Here is a 24,551-nt window from a genome sequence, read left to right as displayed (position 1 = left end):
AGCTTTATAATTAGCAGAGAGACTAGTTATCTAAATCCCATCAGGCATCATTGAGTGGTTTGACATTTCATCACTTCATTATTATAGTGTCAAACTGGTCGGATGGAACTTTGATGCTTAATTAATACATTATTCTCGTAGCGGCGGCGTGCTGCGTGTGTCCCGCCCGAGGCGACACCTTTTTTTTTTTTAAACCACTTTTTATCATCTTGCTTTTTTGTTTCAAGGCTGACGGGACTTTTCACCAGAATACCACGCGATGGTTTCACGTCTCGTCCTCGAGGTTTCGGCGCGTCTTTCCCACTCAATCGGCGGCCTCGCTCGGTGACAAACGCCGAGTCAACACTTTGCCCCCCCCGACTCTTCCACCTTTCTTGTGTTTTTTCAGCTGTGACGAAGCTGTGGGTGATGTCCCTGAGAGATATGACAGAAGATGTTTTTTAATGGTGAGCACATGTGGGACGCACACACACACACACACACACACACACACGGCTGCCATCTTTGATTCCCCCTCCGGCACACGTCCACAAGGAGACACCCAAGTGAGGAGGGACTGGAATTCCAAACCAGATTGTGTCCGTGTGCTGCCTGTGAAAACAGATTAAAACCCCACTGACCAGCGCAGGAATGTGTAGAACCTTGAGCCTCCGACATGCCAACATCACACCTAACGAGGACCAGGAGGAACAGGAGGACCAGGAGGACCAGGAGGACCACCGCGGGTAAAAGAGGCGTCATCGGGGCCGTTGGTTGGTTTGTGTTTGCAGCAGAAGGTGCAGCTTGTTGCACTTGTTGCCAAAGCATCTGATCGCTTTTAAGGGTAATGACGGACGGGTGGAAGCGGCACGCCCTTGTGTGCGTTTTCCCCGCATTCAAATCTCGTTTGACGGGCCAAGGTCCTGCCCCGTCCCCCCGTCCCCCCTGTCTCCCCCGGGACTTTCAGAATGTGAACAATCTGCATGGACCGGTGTGTCTTTAGCTCAGCTGTTAGCCCCCCAGCAAAGGTTAAGACGGAGATTTGGAGAGAATGTAACACGGAGACAAAGCAAATGTCCACGTTATAAGTGGAAGCTCGTATTCTGGGGGGGGGGGGGGGGGTAATCGGAGACAACAACTGCCATCTTCAATTTCCTCTTTAATACATTTAAGATTATTTATTCATCATTTAATGTATAGAATCTTAATCCTACATCATAAAAATCATCATTTTAAAAACTGAGCTTTTTCCCGCAACCTACAGTTTTGTTGGTTAAACCTTTAAAGCATTAAAGAATAAAGTCTTATTTGTCTCTGTAGAGTCTTTGTCGTGTTAGATGTTCAGTTGGTGACCTTTCACTTTAACATCACTTCTCATTTCCATTTTTATTCAGCTTTTCTTCTCTTATCTGAAAATGATACAAAAAGGCACAGCGGGGGTCCCTCACATAAAGGGACATTAAATAAACAACGTGGCCTCGTGAGGGGAGGGAGGAGGGAGGGGGGACGGGGGGGGGGGCAGTCACTCCCCATCCCATCGCTGGTCCGCCCGGGGGGAGGAGGAGGAGGAGGAGGAGGAGGAACCATTCATTCTTCTGCGGCTCCCGGAGAAAAACGTGGAGGATGAAGAGGAGAAACTGAAGAGGGGAAAAGACGAAGAAAGTCCGGATCAAACTACACAACGGAGACACACAACAAAGACACACAACGGAGACACACAACGGAGACACACAAAGCGACGCAGAGGCTCCGCGTGGCGGCTTCACGTAAGCAGCAAACGTCTCTTTGTAAAGCGAAGCGCGTGCGCGACGCCAGAGAGAGAGAGAGAAAGTCACGCGCGTGCGTGCGCGACTTTCTCCCTCTCTCGCGCGCGCGCGCGCGCCTCCGCGTTTTTATTGTTTTATTCATTTGTTCGTCTTTTCGCTCGCGGAGCTTCTTTTGAAGGGGAAACTCGTGGCGGGCGAAGCCGAGCGGAGGGATGCTTTCCCGGGCAGAGAAGCCCCGCAGTGTGACCCCCCCCCCCCCAAACCACCCCAACCCCCCCGGTGTTATTACAACACGCATCACATTAACGTTGTTCATTATGCAAGTTGTGAATAATGAGCGGAAATGGGGTTTAAGTGTGAAATGAAATAATCAATTTACCGTAATGACATCACATTTACGCGTTCGAGCATTGAAACAAAACAAAATAATGTCTGGGATTGTTTTACTTTACAGCTGTTAAAAGACACCTTATATGAAACATTAAAACTATAATGTTTCTGAAGTTGAAGATTCTCATTGTGTCTGAAAAACAGCAACACGTTCGGTTTCCGATCCAATAAGACGAGGAGAAGCAGGAACCGGGCACTGTTTTGTCAGTTGTCTTAGAAAACGAGTAAAATGACCTAAAATAAATCCCTTGATTTCCTCTGATCTACAAGCCCCATTGAAAGCACCACGCCCCCTGTCACCTGCCCCCCCCCTCCCAACACAGCGGAGGCCCACCGGGCCGCCCGGCAGATTCTGGCCCGTTTGTTTTATAGTGTTTGTGAACCGGAGGACGGGCGCACCTGTAAACCGCCGTTCATGCGGGAAAGAGGAAAGACGCAGTGACACGAAGTGAACAACACATGTTCTGCATTTTCTATTCAGAAAGCCCTACTTTGCGTTTCGCCAACAAGCAGTGATTTTTTTATTATTTCTTTCCACGTGTGAGGCTCTTTACTGCAACGGCGTTCATGAGGCGTGCGGCGTTTCTGTTCCAGACCCCAGTCGCTGATTCACTGTGGTAGGAAAGATCAGAGCCACGTTAACCGTCTCTAATACGTAGGAATTCGCCCTCTCTGCTAGATCGGCCTCCATAGTTTATACTTATCCCAAATTCACTGCTGTTTAAAAGTATTATTTGACTTTCTTAACCAGCCGTAAAGTAAGTAGTCGCGGTTGCTTGAGCCCTTTCTTTGTCATTTCATTTTTTTTGTCCCAACGAGCGGCTGGCGTTAAAGATGCCGGCCTGGCGGCGTCCCTCAGGGCCTCGTGTTGGGCCCATTAAAACAAGCCTGGACATTGGTCGTTACGACCTTCGGAGAAGTTCTTTTATCTATTTTTTTACTCTACTTTCCTAAACGTAATGTAAACCTTCAAAGCATTGAGACAAAATATTACCAGACTCACTTCTGCCCGGTGCAGATATTTTTAATGCACGTAAACCGAAAAAGGAAAAGTGGTTTAACCACCGGTTACTAGAAACCGCATCATCTGCCCTGCAAGCTTTTCTCGGGCTTTGATGGCGGTGCTTTTCGTCCTTAATCCGCGGCGCTGGCTGCAGTTTGAGGGCGAGGGGTCACTGGGTGGCGGCTATTCTCGGCGGAGGGTTTGGAGCCTGAACAAACAGTCGTACCCGCCGATGGAAATCAAACCCGGGCACTATCGGTGTGCGCTGGAAACCCAAGCCAGGGTGCGAAATCCACTAATCCAAACGGCTGCTCGCCGGGTCGGAGGTCAAAGTGGACGACTCCGGCCGGCTGGGACCAACATCTGGATTACAGTTCACAGGAAGTCCTCCGGCGTGGATGAATCCTGATAACAAGGCTGGCTTATTTCAGTCGTACTCCCCCAGACTACTACCCACTTTCAGTTGGGATATTCACTTTCCCAGATGTTTTTGACAATCAGCACTTTTTTTGTGTGTGTGTGTGTGTGGGGTGGGGTGGGGGGGGGGGGGGGGGGGGGTAATAAAACGATATACAGGAGCATCCAGGAAGCTGCTATAATGAAACCAGCACATCACAGAGGTTCGGATACGCGTCTCGTTGCCCTGAATATTGTTTATTTGGCCGTAAAAGTGATGTAATGCGAGGAAGACTGACTCAACTGGGTCACATTACGTTATTGGGTTTTCCGTTCCAAGCCTCTGGAAGGAGTCGAGGGGATTGAAAGCAGCCGTTTGTCCGAGTCCGTTTCTTTTTTCTCATAAAGCGCCGTCACAAACGGTCTCACCGGCGCTGGAAAAGTCTGTGTCACAGTCTGACTACACAGAGGAGGAGGAGGAGGAGGAGGAGCAGGAGGAAGAAGGCCTTGCTTGAGGTGCTTGTGACGTTAATGTCCAAACAAACCCGATCCAGCTGTTCCGGTCGGCACCGATCTCGATATCAATCGCTGCTCACGTGAGAGATTTAGTGAAGAAAAACGGTTCAGCAGAGAATCAAAGATCTAGAGAGTCGAGGACTTTACAATTAACACGTCACGTCCGTGTGAAACCGCAGCGTTTACCTGATGACTCCTCCCACGTTGCCCCCAGACCTGTGAATGACACAACCCCCCCCCCCCCACACACACACACACACACACACAGACACACACATACTGTGGTGCAGTCATGCACACTGATTAGATCGGGCAGTGCTGGAGCTATTCTCCCCCTTCTCTCTCTCTCTCTCCCTCCCGTCCTGCGGGCCCCCTGTGGCTCCCGGAGATGAGTCCCTCCCGGTGGGGGGGGGGGGGGGGGGGGGGTTGCTGCATCTACCTCCTGGTGTTTACTGGGAAACCAGTGGGGGTCCTCACAGCGACAAAGCCTATCACTCTATCTATTGAAGGTGGGCTAGCATGGAACATACACGCCCCCCCCCCCTATGGGAAAGACAGAGCCGTCCATAGAGTGACTTGTGGAGGGCCGGAGAGAGGAGGGGGGAGGGAGGGGGGGTGTATGTTCCTCCTGTCGGGGGTGAAATGAGGAGAAAGAATGAGGAGAATGAATCTGCAGGTTTTGTGTTCCTTTAGGCGGTGGTGGGGGGTCGGCCTCAGTGGGGGGGGGGGCTTTGCAGCTGCACGGCCTCCAGCCCTCGGCCTCGTTAAACTTCCCTCTGCCCCGACCCCCCCCCCCCCCCCCCCACCCCACTCAGCGGCCACATCGCCGTGTTTCCTCTCTCAGATAATATTGTGTCGGACGTGTTTGAATATTGATCGAGCCGGAGCCCCCAGCCCCCCCCCCCCCCGACCGGCCCTCACAGCTGTATGCTAATCAGGGAAAAGGTTACGACCTGCCACAATGGGCCTGTGTGCAACGTGCGATAACGGGGCGTCAGATGTTCATGGAAAAAGCTGCGTGAGCCGATCGCACGAGCTGAGATTTACAAACTGCTTTTGTGTTCCAACGATGACAAAGAGACGCAAATTCATCACTTTCCCACAAAAGGTTGCAGCTTGTTGTTATCGTTACAAATGTGTGATTGAACAAGTGTATTATACTTCTATTATAGCTAGAGCCCGTCCTTGGTTAGCTTAGCTTCACAGCTAGCAGGGCTCTGTCCGAAGGTCACAAATACATAAACAAAATTACAAAAAAACAACAACAACAATTTGCCTCTCGCTTCCCTAATAAACGGTGTGAGATCTCTACTTTTTTGTCAAACGTGTTGGAGCACTTTCTGTAAGTGTAGATATATGATTCTAACTTCCAGCGTCTTCCTGCATGAAAGCAGCCAGCTGATTGACTCCGCCCTCATTCCGTGGCGTTGCCGCGGCAACTCGAGTCCAGCTCAAACAAAGTGCTCGCCGCTGCCTCCGGCTGGAGTCCTTTCACTTTGACTCGCGCTTTACGCTCACACCCCCCTACCCTGCCCCCCCCGTGGAACTCTGGGGTAAAATGTTGTGTCACGTGTCCAGGTGGGGGTCAGCCCCCCCCCCCCCCCTCGGGGATTGAGGCATTTCTTTGTTTGCTGTCGACTGAGTGTTATTGTCACAAGGTCACAGAGGGAAAGAGGAGGCGACGCTTGTGTTCCACCATTAACTGGATCAGACATCTGTGATCCGCCTCCCAGGAGCCGGCGTCTGCCCCCCCCCCCCCCCCGACCCCCCCGCTGCACTTTTTCCTCTCGTTTCCACACCGCTTCGTAAACCCTGAACGGAGCGTTGAAGCCGGGTGGTTGGTTGAGTCCGTCCAAAAATGTGCGTCATGTAAACGGCTTGTTACATCTGACTTTTTTTTGTTTATATTGTCGCCGTCTGACGTTCCCAGAAGGCCGACGGCGGCGACCGCCTCTTTGCCACGTCCCTCCGATTCGTTTGGGGCGGGTGTCTCCGCTCAGGGCGCCGCCGTCCGGACAACGTGGACGAGGGGAGGGGGGGGGGGGGGACCTTTATCACAGTGGGTTCAAAGGTTCAGAGGCTAGACAGGAGATGATGCCTCTGAGACACGATTACAGACATGATTACGCTATTTGGCGAGACTGCAGCACAGAAACTGTGTGTGTGTGTGTGTGTGTGTGTGTGTGTGTTACGGCTGTCATCGTGTCTGGTAGAAACCTGGCTCTGATCCAACCCCTGAGAAATGACCCTCTCCGCATTAGAGCACCTACTGCACCTGCATTCCATCATGTGGCGAGGAAAGATGAAGTCACCACATCGGAAAGGAAAGGAAACAAGGAAGCAAAATCAGTCCGTTTTGATTGCTTGTAACATTTTAGAGGCACTTTACCTCCAGCGGGGGCAGCGAATGATCCCGCCAACGCACTGATCACCACCGGGTGATGTCATCGCTGTGTGCGGACTGTGGCTTTCGGGCCGGACACACACATGTGACTGTATGTGCATGTACGCAGGCACACACACACACACACACACACAAGAGAGGAAATTGGGTAGGATGGAGTGTGGATAATCATTGCATTAGTGCCCAGTGTGTAGTCAGCATGCGCCTGAGGGAGTCAAAACACACACCTTGTGTTCGGTGCACATTGTGAGTCCTTTTGGAAATGGCGCATTAAGTGTTTCTGTGGGGGGGGGGCGTGCGATCGCGTCAAAGGCCATCGGAGCCGGCGGAGGAGGGCGAGCTGGACGTTAGAGGCGTCCCCCGTCCACTTGTATCCGTGCAGATCGGCGTCTTCTGGGGGAAACGTTTTCTCCCTCCAAACTAAAGATAAGAGCTTTATGATGAGCCCTTGTTTGACCTTTGACCTTTTTTGAGAGGGGCCAGGAGAAGGGAGTTTGTCTGCTGCCCTAAAAACGTGAGTTTGAGCCCTTTGCAGAGGCGGTGTTGGAGAGAGGGTGGGGGCTGCTGTCCAACACCTGTGTTGTGTGTGTTGTGTGTGTTGTGTGTGTGTGTGTGTGTGTGTGTGTGTTGGCCCGAGGGGGAGAGCTGGTGCTTTTAATGAGAACGCTGTCTGTTCAGCCTCACATGCCTCCGACTGTTAAACAGACGCAGACGATGGTGTTTGAAACGCTGGAGCACGATGTGTCTTAACGAAGTCGACCTTTTGATTTAGATTAAACAACATCCGCCTCTCCCCCCTCCCCCTCAACCCTCCCCCTCCCCCTCCCCCATCGCATGTGCGGCTACTGAAACACGTAAAGGACTAGCGTGACATTTTGGGAAAGTACTTTCTTGGTGAGTCAGATTAGAGGAGCAACACATCTGTGTTGTCGAGAGGTGCTGGTGCCTGCAGCCTTATGCTAAGCTAATCGCTCAGGTGTCCATTTACTCACCCTGCCCTCGGCAGTGAAGCGACGAGGCAGATTTCCCGAATGTTCCTCTTACATTTGGACTAACCACACACTTCCTCTCCGCCCGGCTTCCTTTCCCAGAGCCCCCAAATTCCATAAGAAAGACCCTTTTGTGGTGGACCTGGTAGTAGTGAGCCCCCCCCCCCCCCCCCAGTCCCAATTTAATGGCTTGCCCCCAGCTGTGAAAGGGCTCCTAAAAAAGCACTTAAGTAAGAGGTATTCCCCCAGTTTCTGACGGGCGTTTTATCCACGTGTGTAATTCTATGAGGACAAAACAATCATCGTCTTATTCTTCATTCTGTCGTTTCTCTCACTTCACACTCCATGGACTCCATGTGTCTGTAGTCCGGTTCTGGTTCTCCTCTCCCCAGACGACGGCGTGAGAAGAAGGGAAGAGTCAGGTGTTTGAACAGCGTGCCGTCGCTGTTGATCGGGTTGTTTTTCTTGCCGGGCCGGAGGAATCGAAGAAACACAAAAGCCTTTCATTTGACGATTGAGCGGCCTGCTGTTTATTAGTGCAGGGATCCCAGTGAGGCTTATCGGCTTATTGTTTCAAGCTCCCCAGAGGTTTGGCGGCAAAATCTCTGCTCGTTTTTCCTGTGTTCAATCCCCCCGTTCCCCCCCCCCGACAATGTCGATTGTACGTTATTATCTTATCAGTGTCACGTTGCATCAAAAAAACAGTTAAAACTGTGTTTTACTGATTCTGAAAAAGATCCTAAATTAAACCAGGTATGTGACCTGTGTGTGTGTGTGTGCGTGTGTGCGTGTGTGCGCTGTGGAAAAAGCCCCGAGGACACTTGATTACTTGCATTGTCACAGAAACAATGTCCCTCGCTATCAGATGTCACCCGTCTGTTTGCGCGAGCCTCGACCTTTAGCCTCCTGTGAGAGGCCGCTGTGACCCGCGCGCGGTTAAAAAAGCCTTAACGGGCGCCGAGATAAGAGCGGGCGAGTCGGCCATGGGTTAATCGGCAGAAGCGGAATCTGCGGCTGACACCGGGAAGTGGTTGGAGTTGCCGGAGGTCCGACGGGGTTTTCCTCGCTTTGTTCTAAAGGCGAAGCTCCTTTCGTGCTCCGTGTACATTGATAAGACTGTTTCCAAGAGGTCGCCCACCGGAATGTTTAAAAGGAATGAACTGAAATACTAATAAGATTTTAGCGCCGGGATTTATTTTGTTTTGGCCTCACAGTTATTATTAACATTATTATTAATATTTGCCTATAAAAGCCGCTCTGCTTCCACATTTTGAACTAGTCTGTGTGGAAACGGGACGTTTTAAAAACACCTTTCACTTCAGATTTACGATTTAAATTAAATTAGATTATGTAATTTACACACATGTGTTTTGTTGTGCTGAACATTACGCCCCCCCCCCCAACAAGACCCGGCGCCACGTCGAATGAGCGACGCAGAAATCAGCCTTTTTTTAAACGGTTTTGTGAAGCAGTTTGACGTCCGAATGGAAAACACCAGCGAGCGAGAGGAGAGACGGGACGCTTTCGTCATTCTGAGAGGACTCCTCACCGGGGGGGGGGGGGGGGGGGGGGGTGGGCTTGAAGGAAGACCTGGTGCGCGGGAGGTTGGTGCCGTTGTTTGTTCCGTCCGCCCCGGGGGGGGGGGCCGGGGGGGGTAGCGGCCCTTTGGAGTCGCGTGGAGCGACCAAACAAACGTGCGTCCTGCTTCCTTTCCTCCCGTGTTATTGGCACCTGCTGCCCGCTGCCGGTGGAAAGCCCAGATGTTCCCCTATTGTTCCGCGCAGGTGTTACCCGACATCTCCGCTTCAATCACATCCGATGAATCCACGGGGACACGACGGAGGGGGGGGGGGTCACTGTGTGTTATACTTCACATTGATACTTCAGCCACTTTTTTAATTCAACCACGGATCTTCCGGATCTCCCGAGTTGTTTCTAATAAACTGTCAGATTGTATATTTTCCTCTTTTTACGCTGTGAATCAGAGGTTCACGCTGTACTTTCACTCTGGGTGTTTATCTGGAAGGAGGAGGAAGGTGTGGGGGCGGCCATGTTTTTCCAATGTGGAGGAAAACAACGGCGTGAGAGCTGATGAGCAGGGACCACCTGTGATGAAGGTCATTTCAAAGTGGGACCCCCCCCCCCGCTGAGATAATAAACAGAAGAATCGTTTGTCTGAAAACAGGAGACACTTCCTGTTATCTCACGCTTGTTTTTTTTCCCTGGTCCTCCTTTGTCTTCCTGCTCTATACTGGGACACACCAGTGTCCCCCCCCCCATTTTCAACGAATCCCAAATCAGACAGAAGTCGGCTGGAATCGGACATTCGTTTTGTTTCCAAAGAAGAAAAACTTCTTGGACAATCACGTCTTTGTCCTTCTCGTCTCGCTTTGCCCCCCCCCCCCCCCCCCCCCGGAACCGCTCTGACAAACGCAGCACGCTTCTTCACTTCTCTGCTTCGCCGCCCCCCCCGCGTCTCCTTTTTTCGCTCGACGCCCCCCCCCTCCTCATTTGTCTCCATCCCTCGTCTCTTCTGGCGTCGGTTCGCCGAAGGGCCTGCGAGCGGGGGGGGGGGCATTGTGTGTGTGTGTGTGTGTGTGTGCGGGGGGGTTCTTATCACTCGATACTTTTTATTATGCCGACCTCCAGAGAGTCCGGTGCCAACCTTCATTTCGGCGGTGCTTACTTTTGTTTTGGAGGAGGAGTATCAGGTTAAGCTTGGATTGCCCACAACAGCAAGGTCCCGCGCCCGGGGGGGGAGGGGGGGGGGTTGATAAAGCAGCGGGGGGGAGGTCTTGGCTGGCCTGTGTCGGAGCCACAGGGCAGTTGGGATTAAACTGCACCGTCCAAAGCACAAAACCCGGTGAGAACAATGCCTCCAAATCCCGTCCACCCGGCTCAGCACAGCGGCTGGTTTCCTGAGTCTGGCCCGGGAAACAAAAGCACGGGGATTTCAAGTGGAAGCCCCCCTCCCATGTACCCCCCCCCCCCACCACCACCAGTGTGTATGGTCCCCAAGGCTGTATACAGGGCCTGAGGTGGGGCTGGAAGTGGTTAAACATAATGGAGACCAGTGTTAGACCTGAGGGCCCCCAAACTCTGCAGCAACAGTGGGGGGACACTGGGGAAGTGTTGAGTCCCCCCCCCCCCCCCCCCCCAGTGCATCAGCAGTCAGAGGAAGTAGGTGTGAGGAATGCAGCTCAATATTTTTCCAATTGATATTTAAACATTTGTATATTTTAGCACCTAAATTGATGAAATGTACGAGACGTTAGCGTGTCGTTATTTCATCTCAGCACCGGCTGATATTAAGCCGCCCGTCTGACCCCCCCCCCCCCCCAAAAAGAATCTGTCCACTGTCGGCCACCCACTCAGAGGCCGCTGCGATGTGTCAGATGCTCTTTGTCCCCCCCCCCCAACCCCGCGGCGAGGCCTGCTCTGCTCAATACGAGAAGATGAGGGATCGTTGACCTCCTGCCCCCCCCCCCCCCCTCCCCCCTCCTCCCTCCTCCTCTTGCTCCTGGGGGGCACAGCTGTTCCTCCTACTGGAGTTACTCCTGCTCCTGCTCCTCCTACTCCGCTCCAGCCAGGGATTGCATGAACAGATGTTTTATGGGGGGGGGGGGGCAGGCGAGGTGGGACGGAGGTGTGAGTGTTTTGTGTGTTTTTGTTCCGTGTCCATCGACTCCAAAAGGACTGGAATCGTTTTCTTTTTCCCCTCGTATATTTACTGCGGCGTTCCCACGGAGGTGTTGCGTCTCTTTTCGCTCCGCGCCTCTTGCAGGTGTGCAGAACCCCCCCCCTCGGGATCTGTTCCCCCCCTCCTCTCTTTCCCACGCTCCTGTCTCCAGTGTTGGGACCCCCCCCCCCCCCTCCCCAAGAGAAGGTTGATAAATTAGCGATATAGGCGGCGTAGATTCCTCTCCAGCACCGCAGCGTGATGGATAACAACGATGTGGGGGAACATCTGCCTCCCCCCCCCCGTCAGCTGTCGTATTACACCAACGGCTCGGTGTTGAATGCATGAATGAGATGTGTGGGGGGGGGACGTGAGTAACGATGCGCTGCAGCAGAAAAACATTTAATGCAGCTTTACAGTGAAACGCGTCGCTCAGCGAGCTGCTCTCATTGGTATAAACGAGCTGTGAGCGAGATGTTTAACATCTGTCCGTGGACCAGACGTCAGTGGGAGCTCAGGCCCCTCTGATTGAATGGAGACCCCCACCCCCCCCCCACCTCTCAGGATGTGCCTCCAGGGCTGCGTGTTTTGTAGTGGGGGAGGGGCGGGCTGTTTGCACCCATCAGGTCCGTCCCCAGCGACCCCGGCGTGTCCTCTTCGGGCCGGACGCCGCTGACGTAAGACCCGGATTGAAAACACGTGGAGAACAAAAAACAGAAGAAAAAAAACACCGCCATTCAGACATCGGTGAAGCACATCTGGGAGTCATGTGTGGACACGCGAGCCAGAAATCAAGCGCTCGGGTTCGGCCGCGTGAAATCGCCGCCCTGGAAGTCGGGGGTCACGGGTTTGTGGACGCGGAGCGCTTTGCTGTTTCGTTGTGGTGTTCGTCGCTTTGTTTCACGATGACGAGGAGAGACGTGGTCTTCTCGCTCTTAGATGCGTCGATGGTCTTCTGTGAAAGCTTCCCTCTGTATATGGGGGTGCAGATAATACAGGAGGGACACTCCTTAAGCACTTAGGAACCATTGTGGCGAACGTTTGATTGAATCACCCGTTACTGTCACTAAGATTAGATTTAGATTTGTTTCAACCTCAAAAGGGTTCATCATACATGTGGCGTCTCCTGTTTTATTTCCAAAGTCAGAACGCATCAAGATGTTTCATGTTGCCCCCCAGCCGACTTGTTATCTGACTCTTATCATCTTTCACTCGGCTTCGCTTCACACTCGTCCCCTCTCCTCAGATCTACAGCACTATTGATCACCGCCTGTCAGGGACAGATGGCTCACAGGCCGAGTTCTGTTAGATCCGTGCAACCGATGGTTTAACCTGGACCCCCCCCCCCCCCCCCCCTCCTCCCTCCTCAGATCTTCCTGGTCTTTTGAAGCGAGTCGGTCTGCTATTCGTCGCGGCCCCTCCGAGGGCTGAACCATCGGGAATCTCCTGCAGCATCTTTTGCGCGCAGCGCCGGCGGCGGCTTCCCATTAGCCTTGTAAGGCGATACGCGGGCGGCCTGCGTCTGATCTGTGTGCGTGTTTCCACCGCCGCGTTGGCTTCAGACGTTCACTTGAGAGTCTGACACCAAAACGAGCTGCGAACGCAGTTCTTCCATGAGGAGATACTGATGGTAGAATGATGTCCTCCTGGGCCTGGAGGCTAACGTTAGCAGCTCCCTCCTGCAATTTAATGGATAAAGGAAAAGTGCTACGTCTCCCTCTTTGGCCCTTTTAAAGCGAGGAAATGTCTTGTTTGAATATAAAAGTTAAAAGCAGAGAAACAGGCTCACCTGCATACTGCGGCCTCTGGATGGATCGCTAACTTTTGCGTGCTACATGCTAGCATTAGCCTCAGTCTTTTAGCGCAACATCATTTAGCGTCATTCATCATAACTGGATGTTCAGAGGGAGGAAAATATAAGTCCATTGAAATGCTCCGGCGGGCAGAAGGTGCAGTAGGAGTCTGCTTTTGTTTACTTCTGTGTGACATCAAGCAGCCATTGTTTGAGGAAGGAGTCCGGGGTTGTTTTTCGACTGCCTTGACAACGGTATCCATGGACAGAGCTGCTCTGCAAACACCGCGTTCTTGTGATCCTGGACAGATTACGTGTGACTTTAAAAAGGTCCATTGACCTCGTCCCGTCCAACTCACAAAGGTGGAAAAAAAAAGGAACTATTTTTGGCTTTGACTTCCATTCAAACTGATAAGAAAGGCCCCTTTCCGCGCGCTGCCTTCCAATGCGTCGGCGTATCGGCCTCTCTTCCTGCCGGAGTCAGGCCCCCTTTTTTTCCGTCCTCATATGGAACTCATTTGTTCTGCGGACGCGGCAGCGGGACGAACGCTGTGGCCGGGCGCGGCGTCGGCTGAATGCCTCCCACTGCGGCTGGAAGCAGTCCTCCAACACTTTGCTGCCCTTCGTCAGTCGGGCAGAGAAGCTTCTGGTCCGGCAGTCGGTTAACGGGACACCCAGGCACAAGATGTGCCTACAAACCTTTTACTGAGAGCCGAGGAGCACTACGTGCTTTAATGGGATGTTAAACCAGCTGTAAATGATTAATAAAAAGGTATCTTTTCCAAAATGATCAATATGGTCTTAATCTATTTTAGTACGTGGTCGTTTATTGGTTTATTTATACTTTGTAACTCAAGATGTCGCTGGATTAAAAAGTAGAACACAGTGGAAATACACAGTTAAGTAACACTTTTTTAACACGGTAAAGATCTTTACTTGTAATTTGTATTAAAATAGCAATAGAGCACTTTCACTGTTCTTTGAAACGAGGCTCATTTACAGAAGTAAACTCAATGCTGTGGGGTTCAGGTCCGTATGTGTTTTCATCATTCGGGCTGATGAGACGCCGCAGAGAAAGTAATCCGACGCGAGCGAGAAGGTGAGAGACCCTCCCTGTTATTTTAACCCAGATCGAGCTCGCTAATATGGCCACCATGTGGACTCTCTCAAGAAGCGTGGCTCTGGGGATCGGGGCTCGGCCAATCAGAGGGGACGTGGTCGTCCGGGTGAGGGGGGGGAGGGTCCGGGGGGAGGGTCCGGCAGTCGCCAGCCTGAGGAGGCGGGAGAGCGAGTGGAGCATTGGACGTGTGTGAGCCGAGGAGGAGAGTCGAGGGGCAGCGGAGCCACTTCTCCAGGAGACGAATGGAGACCGGTTGGGCTGTTTGTTTTAATCCAATCGCCCTGTATTTTCTAACTAAGGGGTGAGTTTCATTCATTCACACTAACGGATGTGAACGGATGTAAATATTGTGTTTAGAGTCCACGAGCTCCAGGGTGCGCGTTTCGGAAAGACTGCTGTAATTCTCCTTTAATGACAGACTTGATCTGTCTTTTAACGCAAAAGAGCTGCGAAATTTAAACAAAATCAGATGGAGGTTTTGCCGCCCGTTGACATCCCGCCATGTGTTCCATGGTGGAGCGGAGGCGTTGTGTGACAGGAAGAGCAATTGTGGTCCTCCGTGACCAATCGCCTCCTGCACTCCCCCCCCTCTCAGTAGCTGCAGGCGCTTCCCATCCCGACAGATCCCCACAGATCATGAGCTCCCCGGGTGTGCAGATCGCTGCGCTTGTTGGCTCGCGTTAAGGCAGGAGAGGACAATGCGTAGGACGTGAAAGAACACAATGAAGGAAGCTCGTCATAAACTCGGTAAAAGCTGCCCCATCCGGCTGAGGACGCACGGTCTCCATGGTGACGCGTCGCTCGGCTGCCGCGCACACAACCGTTGGTGAGGAGGTGGGTTCGGACATCCGTGATCCCCAGAGGTTGAACCGTGAGGACTCCGGTGGACCACCAGAGCTCTCCTGCTGTGCCAGCCTTAAGTCACCGGTGGAGGGGGGGAAAAAAAAATCCCATTGGCCGTTTGATGTGGGGAAACGGGGCGATGCTGCATTCCGTCACCACAGCAGAACTCCGTTTGAAGAATCTCATTCGCAACAGACATTCATTTCCCCTGAGGATGAATTATAATAACTTTGCTGATCCCGTGGCTTTTCTTCAGAACATCTCTTCAAATGTTGAATGCTTTAGTTTTAAGACCAAATGCTGTACTTTCTGTCTATTAGCAGGGTGACGCGGTCGGCACGCTGAACATATCCGCCAAACGTTGGCAATTAGCATCGCATTTAGCATTAGAGTCTCCCTCTGGCATCTGCATGCATGGGGATCAGCGTTGCGGGTCAACGGGGTGGTGGGGGCACCCTGAAGCGTGTAAACTAATGATGCCCCCCCCCCCCAACTCCTCCCACTTGCGGAGTATAAAAGGCATCATAAACCCCCCCTTGCGTGGACTACCGTGTCGATGGATCTGTGTGGTACGTCACTAGAACCGGGATCATTGTGGTTTCACTAAACTGCATTCAGCCCCAAACTAACTGAGACCCCCCCCCATGCACCCCCCCCCCCCCCCCCCCCCCCAAGCATGTGACATCATAGGTTAGGTGTCCTCAAAGCTTCCAGCGGGTTCAAATTGCGTCCGCTTCCAAGTGTTTTCCAGCAGTCAGGTAGGATCTCTGGAACTCAACGGTCTTTCTGTGTGTGGGGGGGGGGGGGGGGGGTTACTGGGGAGATTTTACTGGAGGGGTTTACTGGAGGGGTTTACTGGGGGGGTTTGAAAATGTCCAATCAGTGAATGCGAGCCGGCATCTGTGAGGCGACGAGAACACTTTGTGATTCATGAAATTAGTTTTGGTTTCAATCCCACAGAGGCGGCTGTCTGCCTGACCCTGATGATGTCATCTGTGACACACACACACACACAGACACACACACACACACACAGACACACACACAAGAAGAAGGGGTGGAAAAAGAACCGTTGTTGATATCGCTGCAGGATCACAGGCTCCGCTTTGAGGGACCTCCCAGTGCGGACGGCACACGTGTCCACGGCGGCCGCCGGGTCCCTCTGGCGCCCGATGACTGAAGGAGTCCCGAGAAAAGAAAAGAATCGACTGTCCGCTCCGAGCCGCAGCTGCATTTCTAACACGGAGACCCGAGTTCCCAAATGTCTCTCGGAGATGAACGAGTACGAACGTAGAAGTCGTGTTTCCGGGGATCCTCAGGGCTCTTTTACCGGAATGTGTGTTTTCTTTATCGGGAAAAAGAGTATTTTCTTTAATGTCACAGAGTCTAAACCGAACTCTTGGTGGATTATCGGCCGCTTGGTAACAAACCGACGGCCTCCTCAGCCTTCGATGTCACCGAGGTCAGTGGCAGACAGCCGTGCGGGGGGGGCCGCCGTTGTTTTTCTGTCCGTCTGCATCCGCTTCTCCTGTCTTCCACCTCCACGCTGTTGTCCTTGCTTTCACCCTCGCGACCTCCTTGGAAGAGGAGCCCGCCGGGGGGGGGGGGGAGGGGGCGCGTCCGGGCGGGGTGATCGCAAATCCTCTAACGTAAACACGGCGGAGACAGAAGAGGACGCTTCAAACGAAAACAGCCCCCACACAACCCATTAAAACGTCCCTTCCTCCTCCTCCACACTTTCCTCATTCTGCTTTGTAGAAAGCGAGAGAGAAGAGCTTATTTTTCCTTTCTTTTGCACATGCAATTGCCTTTTCCAAACACGCAAATTAAAGCCCTGCCTGTTGTTCCGTGTCCCCGTGTCGTCTCTTAGGTGTGTCTGATGTGACGCCAGCGGGCTGGCCGAGGGAGCGCGACCTCAATACAATGTAGACGCCGAAAAGCCAACAGAACAAGAGCCTGAAGGAGGAAGAACATCCGCGGCCCGAACGTCACCAGAGATAAGAAGCCGACGAGAGAAGAGAAGAGAGAGGGAAGCCGCGGACTGTGAATCATTGACGTGAACCCGCTTGGCGCCACCCGCTCCTCCCCCCCTCACACGGAAAGTGCTCACTCGCCCTCGCGTCCTCGGCTCTGTCGGGCCTCCCGCTGTCCTCCGCCATGTGCCATGTCATCGTCACCTGCCGCTCCATGCTGTGGACCCTGCTGAGCATCGTGGCCGCCTTCGGGGAGCTCATCGCCTTCATGAGCACCGACTGGCTGGTCGGATTCCCTCGCACCCCCGACGCCGGCTTCGCTCCCCACGGGGCCACGGCGGCCGGAGAGGCCTACCGGCCCACGCTGGGCATCTACGGCCGCTGCGTCAAACTGCCCCACCTGAAGCGCCGGATACTGTGCGGGCCGTACGCCATACACTTTGGGGAGATCGCCAGCGGGTTCTGGCAGGCCACCTCCATCTTCCTGGCGGCGGGGATCCTGCTGCTGTGTGCCGTGGCGTTCATCTCGGTCTTCACCATGTGCTTCCAGAGCATCATGAAGAAGAGCATCTTCAACGTGTGCGGGCTGCTGCAAGGGATCGCAGGTGAGGACGCATCTCGTGTTTATGTCTCAGAGTTTCTACCACGGTGAAGCGTGCGCTTCGGGTAAAGAGGTTGAAAAATTGCCGAGGTTTGTGTGTTCGTCTGAGCTGCCTGTCAGGCGGTCAAACACCTTTATAAATGACCTTTCGATCCGACGTCCCGGTCCAACCTTTTAACTCTCTCCCTTCCAACCTTCATTTTGAGTATCTGTGAACCTTCAAGATTTTGTTTTCTTTGGAGCAACTGCCACCCAAATATTCAGCTGGAGCTCTTTTGCTCAATTGGCCTTAAAAACAGTTCGAAGTTAAAAGCGCCTGCGTATCTGTGTTTGTGTGCGAAGGGTGTGCGTCCTTTTGCTTGTGGCCACTTTGACTCAGCGCGGTGAGCCGTGGAAGGGAGGAGGCCATGAGATCATGACCGCCGATCCTCCTCCTGCCCCTCAAAACACTGCAGCTCTCGGCACTCGGGTGGTGCCGGTGGTGCTGGTGGTGGTAAGGACATGGCCGTCCTCCCCCCACAGCTGTTTGTCTGCTGCAGGCTCAAGCAGAGAAAGGTGGGCGTGTGGTGAAGGACGCGTCGATGTGAAGGCTCTTGCTGCTCCGTCGACCTGGAACGACAGGCAGAGGTCGGGTTTCGCCGATATGAATTTATAACTTCCCTTTTATGACCGTATCTCTGGTGCGTTAGGTATTCATGGGCGGTGTTGCGTGTCAATGAGCGGGACTCCTTTCAGGCAATATTAGATTTTTATATTAATTCCACATGCTGCTGAAGGATTGCTAAATATGCTACTTTGGGTTTAGCTTTGGAGCCGTAAGGAGGCAGAGGAGTTTGACACGAGCTCCATGAGGACAAACAGCAGGGGAGTGACTCATGTGGAGTTTCTTAGTGCTGTGACTGTGGGTTTCTATTGGGTTCTATTGTGACTGTGGGTTTCTATTGGGTTCTATTGTGACTGTGGGTTTCTATTGGGTTCTATTGTGACTGAGTTTCTATTAGGTTCTATGGGGACTGTGGGTTTCTATTGGGTTCTATGGTGACTGTGGGTTTCTATTGGGTTCTATTGTGACTGTGGGTTTCTATTGGGTTCTATGGTGACTGTGGGTTTCTATTGGGTTCTATGGTGACTGTGGGTTTCTATTGGGTTCTATTGTGACTGTGGGTTTCTATTGGGTTCTATGGTGACTGTGGGTTTCTATTGGGTTCTATTGTGACTGTGGGTTTCTATTGGGTTCTATTGTGACTGTGGGTTTCTATTGGGTTCTATTGTGACTGTGGGTTTCTATTGGGTTCTATTGTGACTGTGGGTTTCTATTGGGTTCTATTGTGACTGTGGGTTTCTATTGGGTTCTATGGTGACTGTGAGTTTCTATTGGGTTCTATTGTGACTGTGGGTTTCTATTGGGTTCTATTGTGACTGTGGGTTTCTATTGGGTTCTATTGTGACTGTGGGTTTCTATTGGGTTCTATTGTGACTGTGGGTTTCTATTGGGTTCTATTGTGACTGTGGGTTTCTATTGGGTTCTATTGTGACTGTGGGTTTCTATTGGGTTCTATTGTGACTGTGGGTTTCTATTGGGTTCTATTGTGACTGTGGGTTTCTATTGGGTTCTATTGTGACTGTGGGTTTCTATTGGGTTCTATTGTGACTGTGGGTTTCTATTGGGTTCTATGGTGACTGTGAGTTTCTATTGGGTTCTATTGTGACTGTGGGTTTCTATTGGGTTCTATTGTGACTGTGGGTTTCTATTGGGTTCTATTGTGACTGTGGGTTTCTATTGGGTTCTATTGTGACTGTGGGTTTCTATTGGGTTCTATTGTGACTGTGGGTTTCTATTGGGTTCTATTGGGACCTCTCAGTATAGTGTAGAGTAGCAGTAGTAGCGTATTTGGTTCTTACTCAGTCCCCATTAAACTCTTGTAGTTACATCAGTAAACGTTATTCACAAAATTTGACAGCTACATTGTTTGACATTATTTATTAAAGTTTCGGTCTCCAGAGAAAAATACATCGTAAAAATTGGAAAGGGCGACACGCCACAAACATCCGAATTAAGCCAACGAAAGCTAGCATTCGAACCAGGAAGCAGTGACGCAGTTTGAATTGCTAGTGTTTATATGTGAAAAGCTGCTCATAGTGAAAGTACCGGTCATAAATTGACCTTTGTGTAATACTGGGAAAACAAAATACTTGTTGGTGTTAGAAATAACGCTTACTGCTGTAGACTTTTAAGCTAGTTAGCTGGGCAAGCTAACGTTAGCAGAAGACAAATACACTGTGTAAACTTTCGGTCTATCTGCAATAACAAAAGCCTCTATCAATAAGCATCGGGTCACATGACCTACATCTGTATTTACCATGTAAAGCTCTGGGAGTCTGGCGTCTGGAATGAAAGTGGGGAAAGTCTCCTCGTTGTGAGGAGGATACGGAGGAGGAAAAGGGGGCGAGAGGAGCTTCAAAGAGGCGGCGGTGGGGAGGAGGGGGGGAGGCCTTCCTTCCTTCCTTCGTGTTTGTGGAACACGTGGAACCTTTCACTCATTTCCACCGCAGGAAGAGACAAGACGGAGAACCAGAATCCAGCCGTCCATCTGAGTGGTATCAGCAGGTCCTACCGCCTTGGATGGAGGGAAATATCATCATATTCTGAATTAAGGTGTGCGTGTAGACGTAGTCAATCAATGGGGGGGGCGACCGCACCACACCGACTCCCCGCTAATCAATATTTCCGCTCCTCGTGCCGACCCCCCCCCCCCCCCCCCCCCACCCTCCGGTAATGGGAAAACCAAAGCCAGACTGCAGATGTTTGGAGGGGAAGGGGATGACCTCAGATGGGAAGATTGTGATGCCGTTGCCAGGGACGATCACGTCATTGCACGCGCAGCCTCCGAAGCCCATTAAGCTAATGTTCACTCGCACTGATGTCACACTTTCCGTCGTCCCGGTGTCTCCGATGTCGTTAAAGTGGACTCCGTTTCAGATGGTTTTAAGATTTCAGCCGATGGGGCGATTGCCTCCGCTTTACGTAATCCGATGGATAAAACAGACGTTCCTGCGCGGAGGGTCACGCCGCCCCTCCCGTCCCCCCGAAGGCTCCTCGTGGACTTCCTCATTCTATGTGAGGTCATCGGGACGCCGTCGTCCTCACTCATCGTCATTCGCGTTAAACTTCGACCCCCCCCCCCCCCAAAAAAAGGGATTAGAGACGAGGCGGCGAGCAAGCTCGGCCGTAAAACTGTTTCCTTTTCTTGTGGCCTTCGGGTGGCAAAAAGCTTTTTATTACCTGCCTTAAACTTTCCCCCCCGGCCTCGATCACAGAGTGACTCAGCTCCAGGCTGGAAACCAGGGCAAATAAAAACAAAATGTTTTACAGGAAGGACTGACCTGAGATAAGACGTGTGAGGGAAACACAGCTGCTGAGAACAGTGTGGGATTCCAATGCCCCCCCCCCCCCAGCTTTGACTGGATATGTGTGCGCACAATGAGGTGCAAATGTGCTGAGTTGACGGTCTCCATCCATCCAAAGTTACGCACGTGCAGAGTTTTGAACCTAAAGGATCAACGTGCAATGACTGTTGTTTCAGGAGAGCACATGAATGTTTTAAGCGCTAATTCTTTATTATAATTGACCTCATCTCTTTTGCTTTTATTAAATATGTATTTACTGCAACGCTCCAGAGCTGGTGGAGACTAAAAACCGAGCTAAAAGGGAGAGACTATATGTTAATTAATGATGTTGTCTGAAATGCATCCCTGTTTGGTAACAAAGGTCACAACACTCACTAAAATAAAAGTATTTCAGCCTGAAATGTTCAAAAACACAGAGGTATCATCGGGAGAATGAGTTTAAAGGTAAAAGGAGGAGTGTCCTTCGGTCGGGGGGGTTGTTACCTGTTACCTGGCGAGACTCCGCCCCCCCCCTCCCCGAGGCTTAAACGCCGTGTCCCGCCCTCCCTCGCTGGTTAGAGGGTGGTTTGATCTGTGAACAGGTGACTTTGCCGACATGGTGCCATGACAACTTCAGAAGGCCGTCGCAATAAAAAGTCAATAAATGCAGCGAGACTGGAAAGTCAGTCACCTGACGCACGCGGCTGCAGCTCGGCTCACGTGTTACGCACGCCGCTCGGCGACCAGCCAACAGATTACCGCCCGCGTAACGCTCACCGCGCGGAATCGACGCCTCTCGGTAACTGAACTTTGTGACCTTCGTGAAAGGAGGATTTATTGCCGGGCTGTTTAGCTTTCAGCCCAAAACAAACCGGCTGTTTCCTGTATGAATCCAAACTCTGTTTTCACAAGAAATGTTTAATGCGCCGCTCGAAAAGAGCTGCTGTAATAATTAATCAATCCATTATTTGTTTGACATTATTTTGACTATAAATGAAGTCGCTACAGCTGATGATTTCCTGCTTTTCACGTTGGAATTAATCAAACATGTTTCAATTGGAGACTTTGTTGGACAAAACAAGCCATTTGAGGACCGAGCTGCTCGCGGGTTTATAAACCAAATAATAATACATGTTTATTAAGAAGTCAGTAGGACGCCGCTGTCACTTCTCCTTATTTCACTTCATCGGTTTCCTGGAAAAGAAAACGGGCGGCCAGATTTGTTTGGAGCTGAGCGCCGACCTGCTGTGCTGTATTGAAGGGTGGAGGCTGGAAGGGGGGGGGTCACGGGGGGGGGGGGGTTGTGGCAGGCAGGCAGGGATGGATTGATGGTGGAAATTGACAGTTTGGAAGTTAACGGAGACAAGAGCCAGTGCAGATGGAGCAGTGAGGAGGGTGTGTAGAGGGGTATTAGGTTAGAAGGTCCAGCTTGGGGGTGGTCGGGGGGGTTGTGAAATGTTTGTGTGTGTGTGTGTGTGTGTTGAGGGAGGTGGGGGGGGGCTGTGAATTAAAACCATGCCTTCGATCCATCACTGGAGTCGGTCTGGACGTCAAAGCAATGCAGCAACATGTGGAAAGAATTTATGACCTAGTTTTCATTTCCTTGTTTAAATGATATTTGGTCCTTGAAGAGGGAGAGCAGGAGGAAGCAGAGCGAGGGGGGGGGGGGGGGGGATTAGGAGAGGAGACAGTTTGGCTTTTTAGTGAAGCGAAGCAGAGAGACTAAACGTTAAAGACTGGCTCATTTATTGTCTGTAATTGCATTATTGAAAGCGGTTCCTCCTGCGCTCTGATTGGTCGAGCCCGGCGAGCGAGGTCACGCCGAGCAGAGCAGAAACCTCGAGACATTGATTTGAAGAGGTGGTTTATGTGTAATCTATAAGGAGAGCAGTTTGTGTAGAAATACTCCTGCAGAGTATCAGCATAAAATGTACTGAAAGCACCCAAATGATGCAGAAGGTAAATTACATTACTGGATTCTAATCATTGATGCACGTGCTCATCACTTAGTTTGAATTCCTTCATTATTGCATGAGTCATTTCCCTCGTGGTAATAATTATTGGCTTTGGATAAAAGCGACATACAGTAATGAAAAGTATTGTTTGATTTGATCTTTATCTTGACGTTATATTATATCTTATTTGTTAATCTCAAATAACACCAAATCAATCCGGAGGAGCAGAAGAAGAAAGTAGCAGAGGAATGTGCCGAGTTGCTTTCCACTGGTCCCGGAGGGACAGGAAGTGACTCCGTCTTCCCCCGGAGGGTCAGCCGGTGACCGGAGCGCTCCAGCAGACCTCTTTCCTGTTGTTGTGCAGCGACCCGGCAGGCGGGGGGGGGTGGCGGCGGCGGGGGGGCGGGTTTGGCTTTCGGGGTCTCTGCTTCCTGGCTTTACTCGTGGTGGTTTCACTCTTTGACGAGGATCGGTCGCTTCCATTGGTTGATAGCGAGACCTTTGACCTTTTAACCTCACACGTGTTGAACATAGATTTACATATCACATCTCAACGCCCCCCCTCCTCACAGGTCTGTTCCTGATCCTGGGTCTGATGCTGTACCCCGCCGGCTGGGGTTCAGAGAAGGTGCAGCTGTACTGCGGCGCCGACGCGTCCCCGTACCGGGCCGGGCTCTGCTCCATGGGCTGGGCCTTCTACACCGCCATGGGGGGCACCGTGCTCACCTTCGTCTGCGCCGTCTTCTCCGCGCAGGCCGAGATCGCCACGTCCAGCGACAAGGTCCAGGAGGAGATCGAGGAGGGGAAGAGCCTCATCTGCCTGCTCTGAGGCCCAGGAACTTTAGCCCCGCGGGGGGCGAAGAGGGAGCGGGAGAGGAGCCTCCGGCCCTTCTGACTTTAATAAGGCCGGGCTGTGAAACGGAGGCCTGCGTTGTTTACCACTAATACCGACTTTTTGTTTGTCTCCGTTTTGTGTTCACGTGGGAGAGAAATCCACAAGTGCCAAGTGTTGATTCTTTTGTTTTAGTTTTTTCTCAGTGTCGTCGTGTTTAACTGTGTACGTCTGCCACAAAACCTTCTGTAAATAAGTGTGATTATATATAATTTGTACATAGTGATGATCGCAGAATGATTGGCTGGGCTGATGATGTCACTCTTGCCTTTTAGAAGAAAAAAAACAACGTTTTTATGCCACCAGACCACGAGCTGCCGACCCGTTAACTCGACAAGGGAACCACTACTCAGTCCGAATGAACCTCCTTCACGTGGTCGAGTGTATCGACGGATGGAGGATACTTCTGTCAGGGTGACGAAGGGAGCTGCGCCCGCAGCGTTGCTATTGGTTGTGACGTCTGGGTTCAGGTGCCACAGGTGGAGTCACAGGTGGAGTCAAACGAATAAAGAGAACGGAGGAGAAAAAGACTGTTTCAGTTCTTTGTGCCGGGGAAGCATTAATTGTGGGGAGGAAAGGAGGGAAGGAAAGAAGGAGGGAGGAGACGCTGAGACCTCGGTTTGGCCCTCAAGGTGGGGGCGGCTACTTTTTCCAGCCAGCGGATGATCAGTTCTTTTCCACTGATGCAGAACTGAACTCTGTGTGTGTGTGTGTGTGTGTGTCACATTTAACTAAGTCAAAGTATCTGACGAAAAGGTCACACGTTGCAAAAGGTCGAGAAGCATCGTGTCCACGTCTCGTTACCTGCAGACAAGTCTTCAAAAAACGTCTGTCTGCACAGGCAGCGAAATATGTGAACGGATTTA

At 51.7% G+C, this 24,551-nt stretch overlaps 1 protein-coding gene across 2 annotated transcripts; it reads left to right on the top strand.

Annotated features, from left to right (window-relative positions):
- The first annotated feature begins 1,425 nt into the window (after window positions 1-1,425).
- On the top strand, window positions 1,426-24,213 carry lhfpl2a (LHFPL tetraspan subfamily member 2a). 2 transcript variants are annotated; one of them, XM_040196966.2, is made up of 3 exons: window positions 1,426-1,745; window positions 16,748-17,455; window positions 23,366-24,213. In XM_040196966.2, the coding sequence occupies exons 2-3, from the start codon at window positions 17,035-17,037 to the stop codon at window positions 23,620-23,622; spliced, it is 678 nt and encodes a 225-aa protein (XP_040052900.1). In that variant the 5' UTR covers window positions 1,426-1,745; window positions 16,748-17,034; the 3' UTR covers window positions 23,623-24,213. The 2 variants fall into 2 exon arrangements, with proteins under 2 accessions (XP_040052900.1, XP_040052901.1); XM_040196967.2 differs by lacking the exon at window positions 1,426-1,745 and adding an exon at window positions 14,089-14,335.
- The last annotated feature ends 338 nt before the right edge of the window (window positions 24,214-24,551 follow it).

This window comes from Gasterosteus aculeatus, chromosome 14, assembly GCF_964276395.1.
Source record: "Gasterosteus aculeatus chromosome 14, fGasAcu3.hap1.1, whole genome shotgun sequence".
Lineage (NCBI taxonomy): Eukaryota > Metazoa > Chordata > Actinopteri > Perciformes > Gasterosteidae > Gasterosteus > Gasterosteus aculeatus.
This window is presented reverse-complemented; position numbering and strand designations above follow the sequence as displayed.

Bases quoted from the DNA above. Each gene is read 5' to 3' on its own strand.
- lhfpl2a (XM_040196966.2), top strand. From the start codon at position 17,035: ATGTGCCATGTCATCGTCACCTGCCGCTCCATGCTGTGGACCCTGCTG. The intron at 17,456-23,365 runs GTGAGGACGCAT...CCCTCCTCACAG, and splicing joins GCTGCTGCAAGGGATCGCAG to GTCTGTTCCTGATCCTGGGT.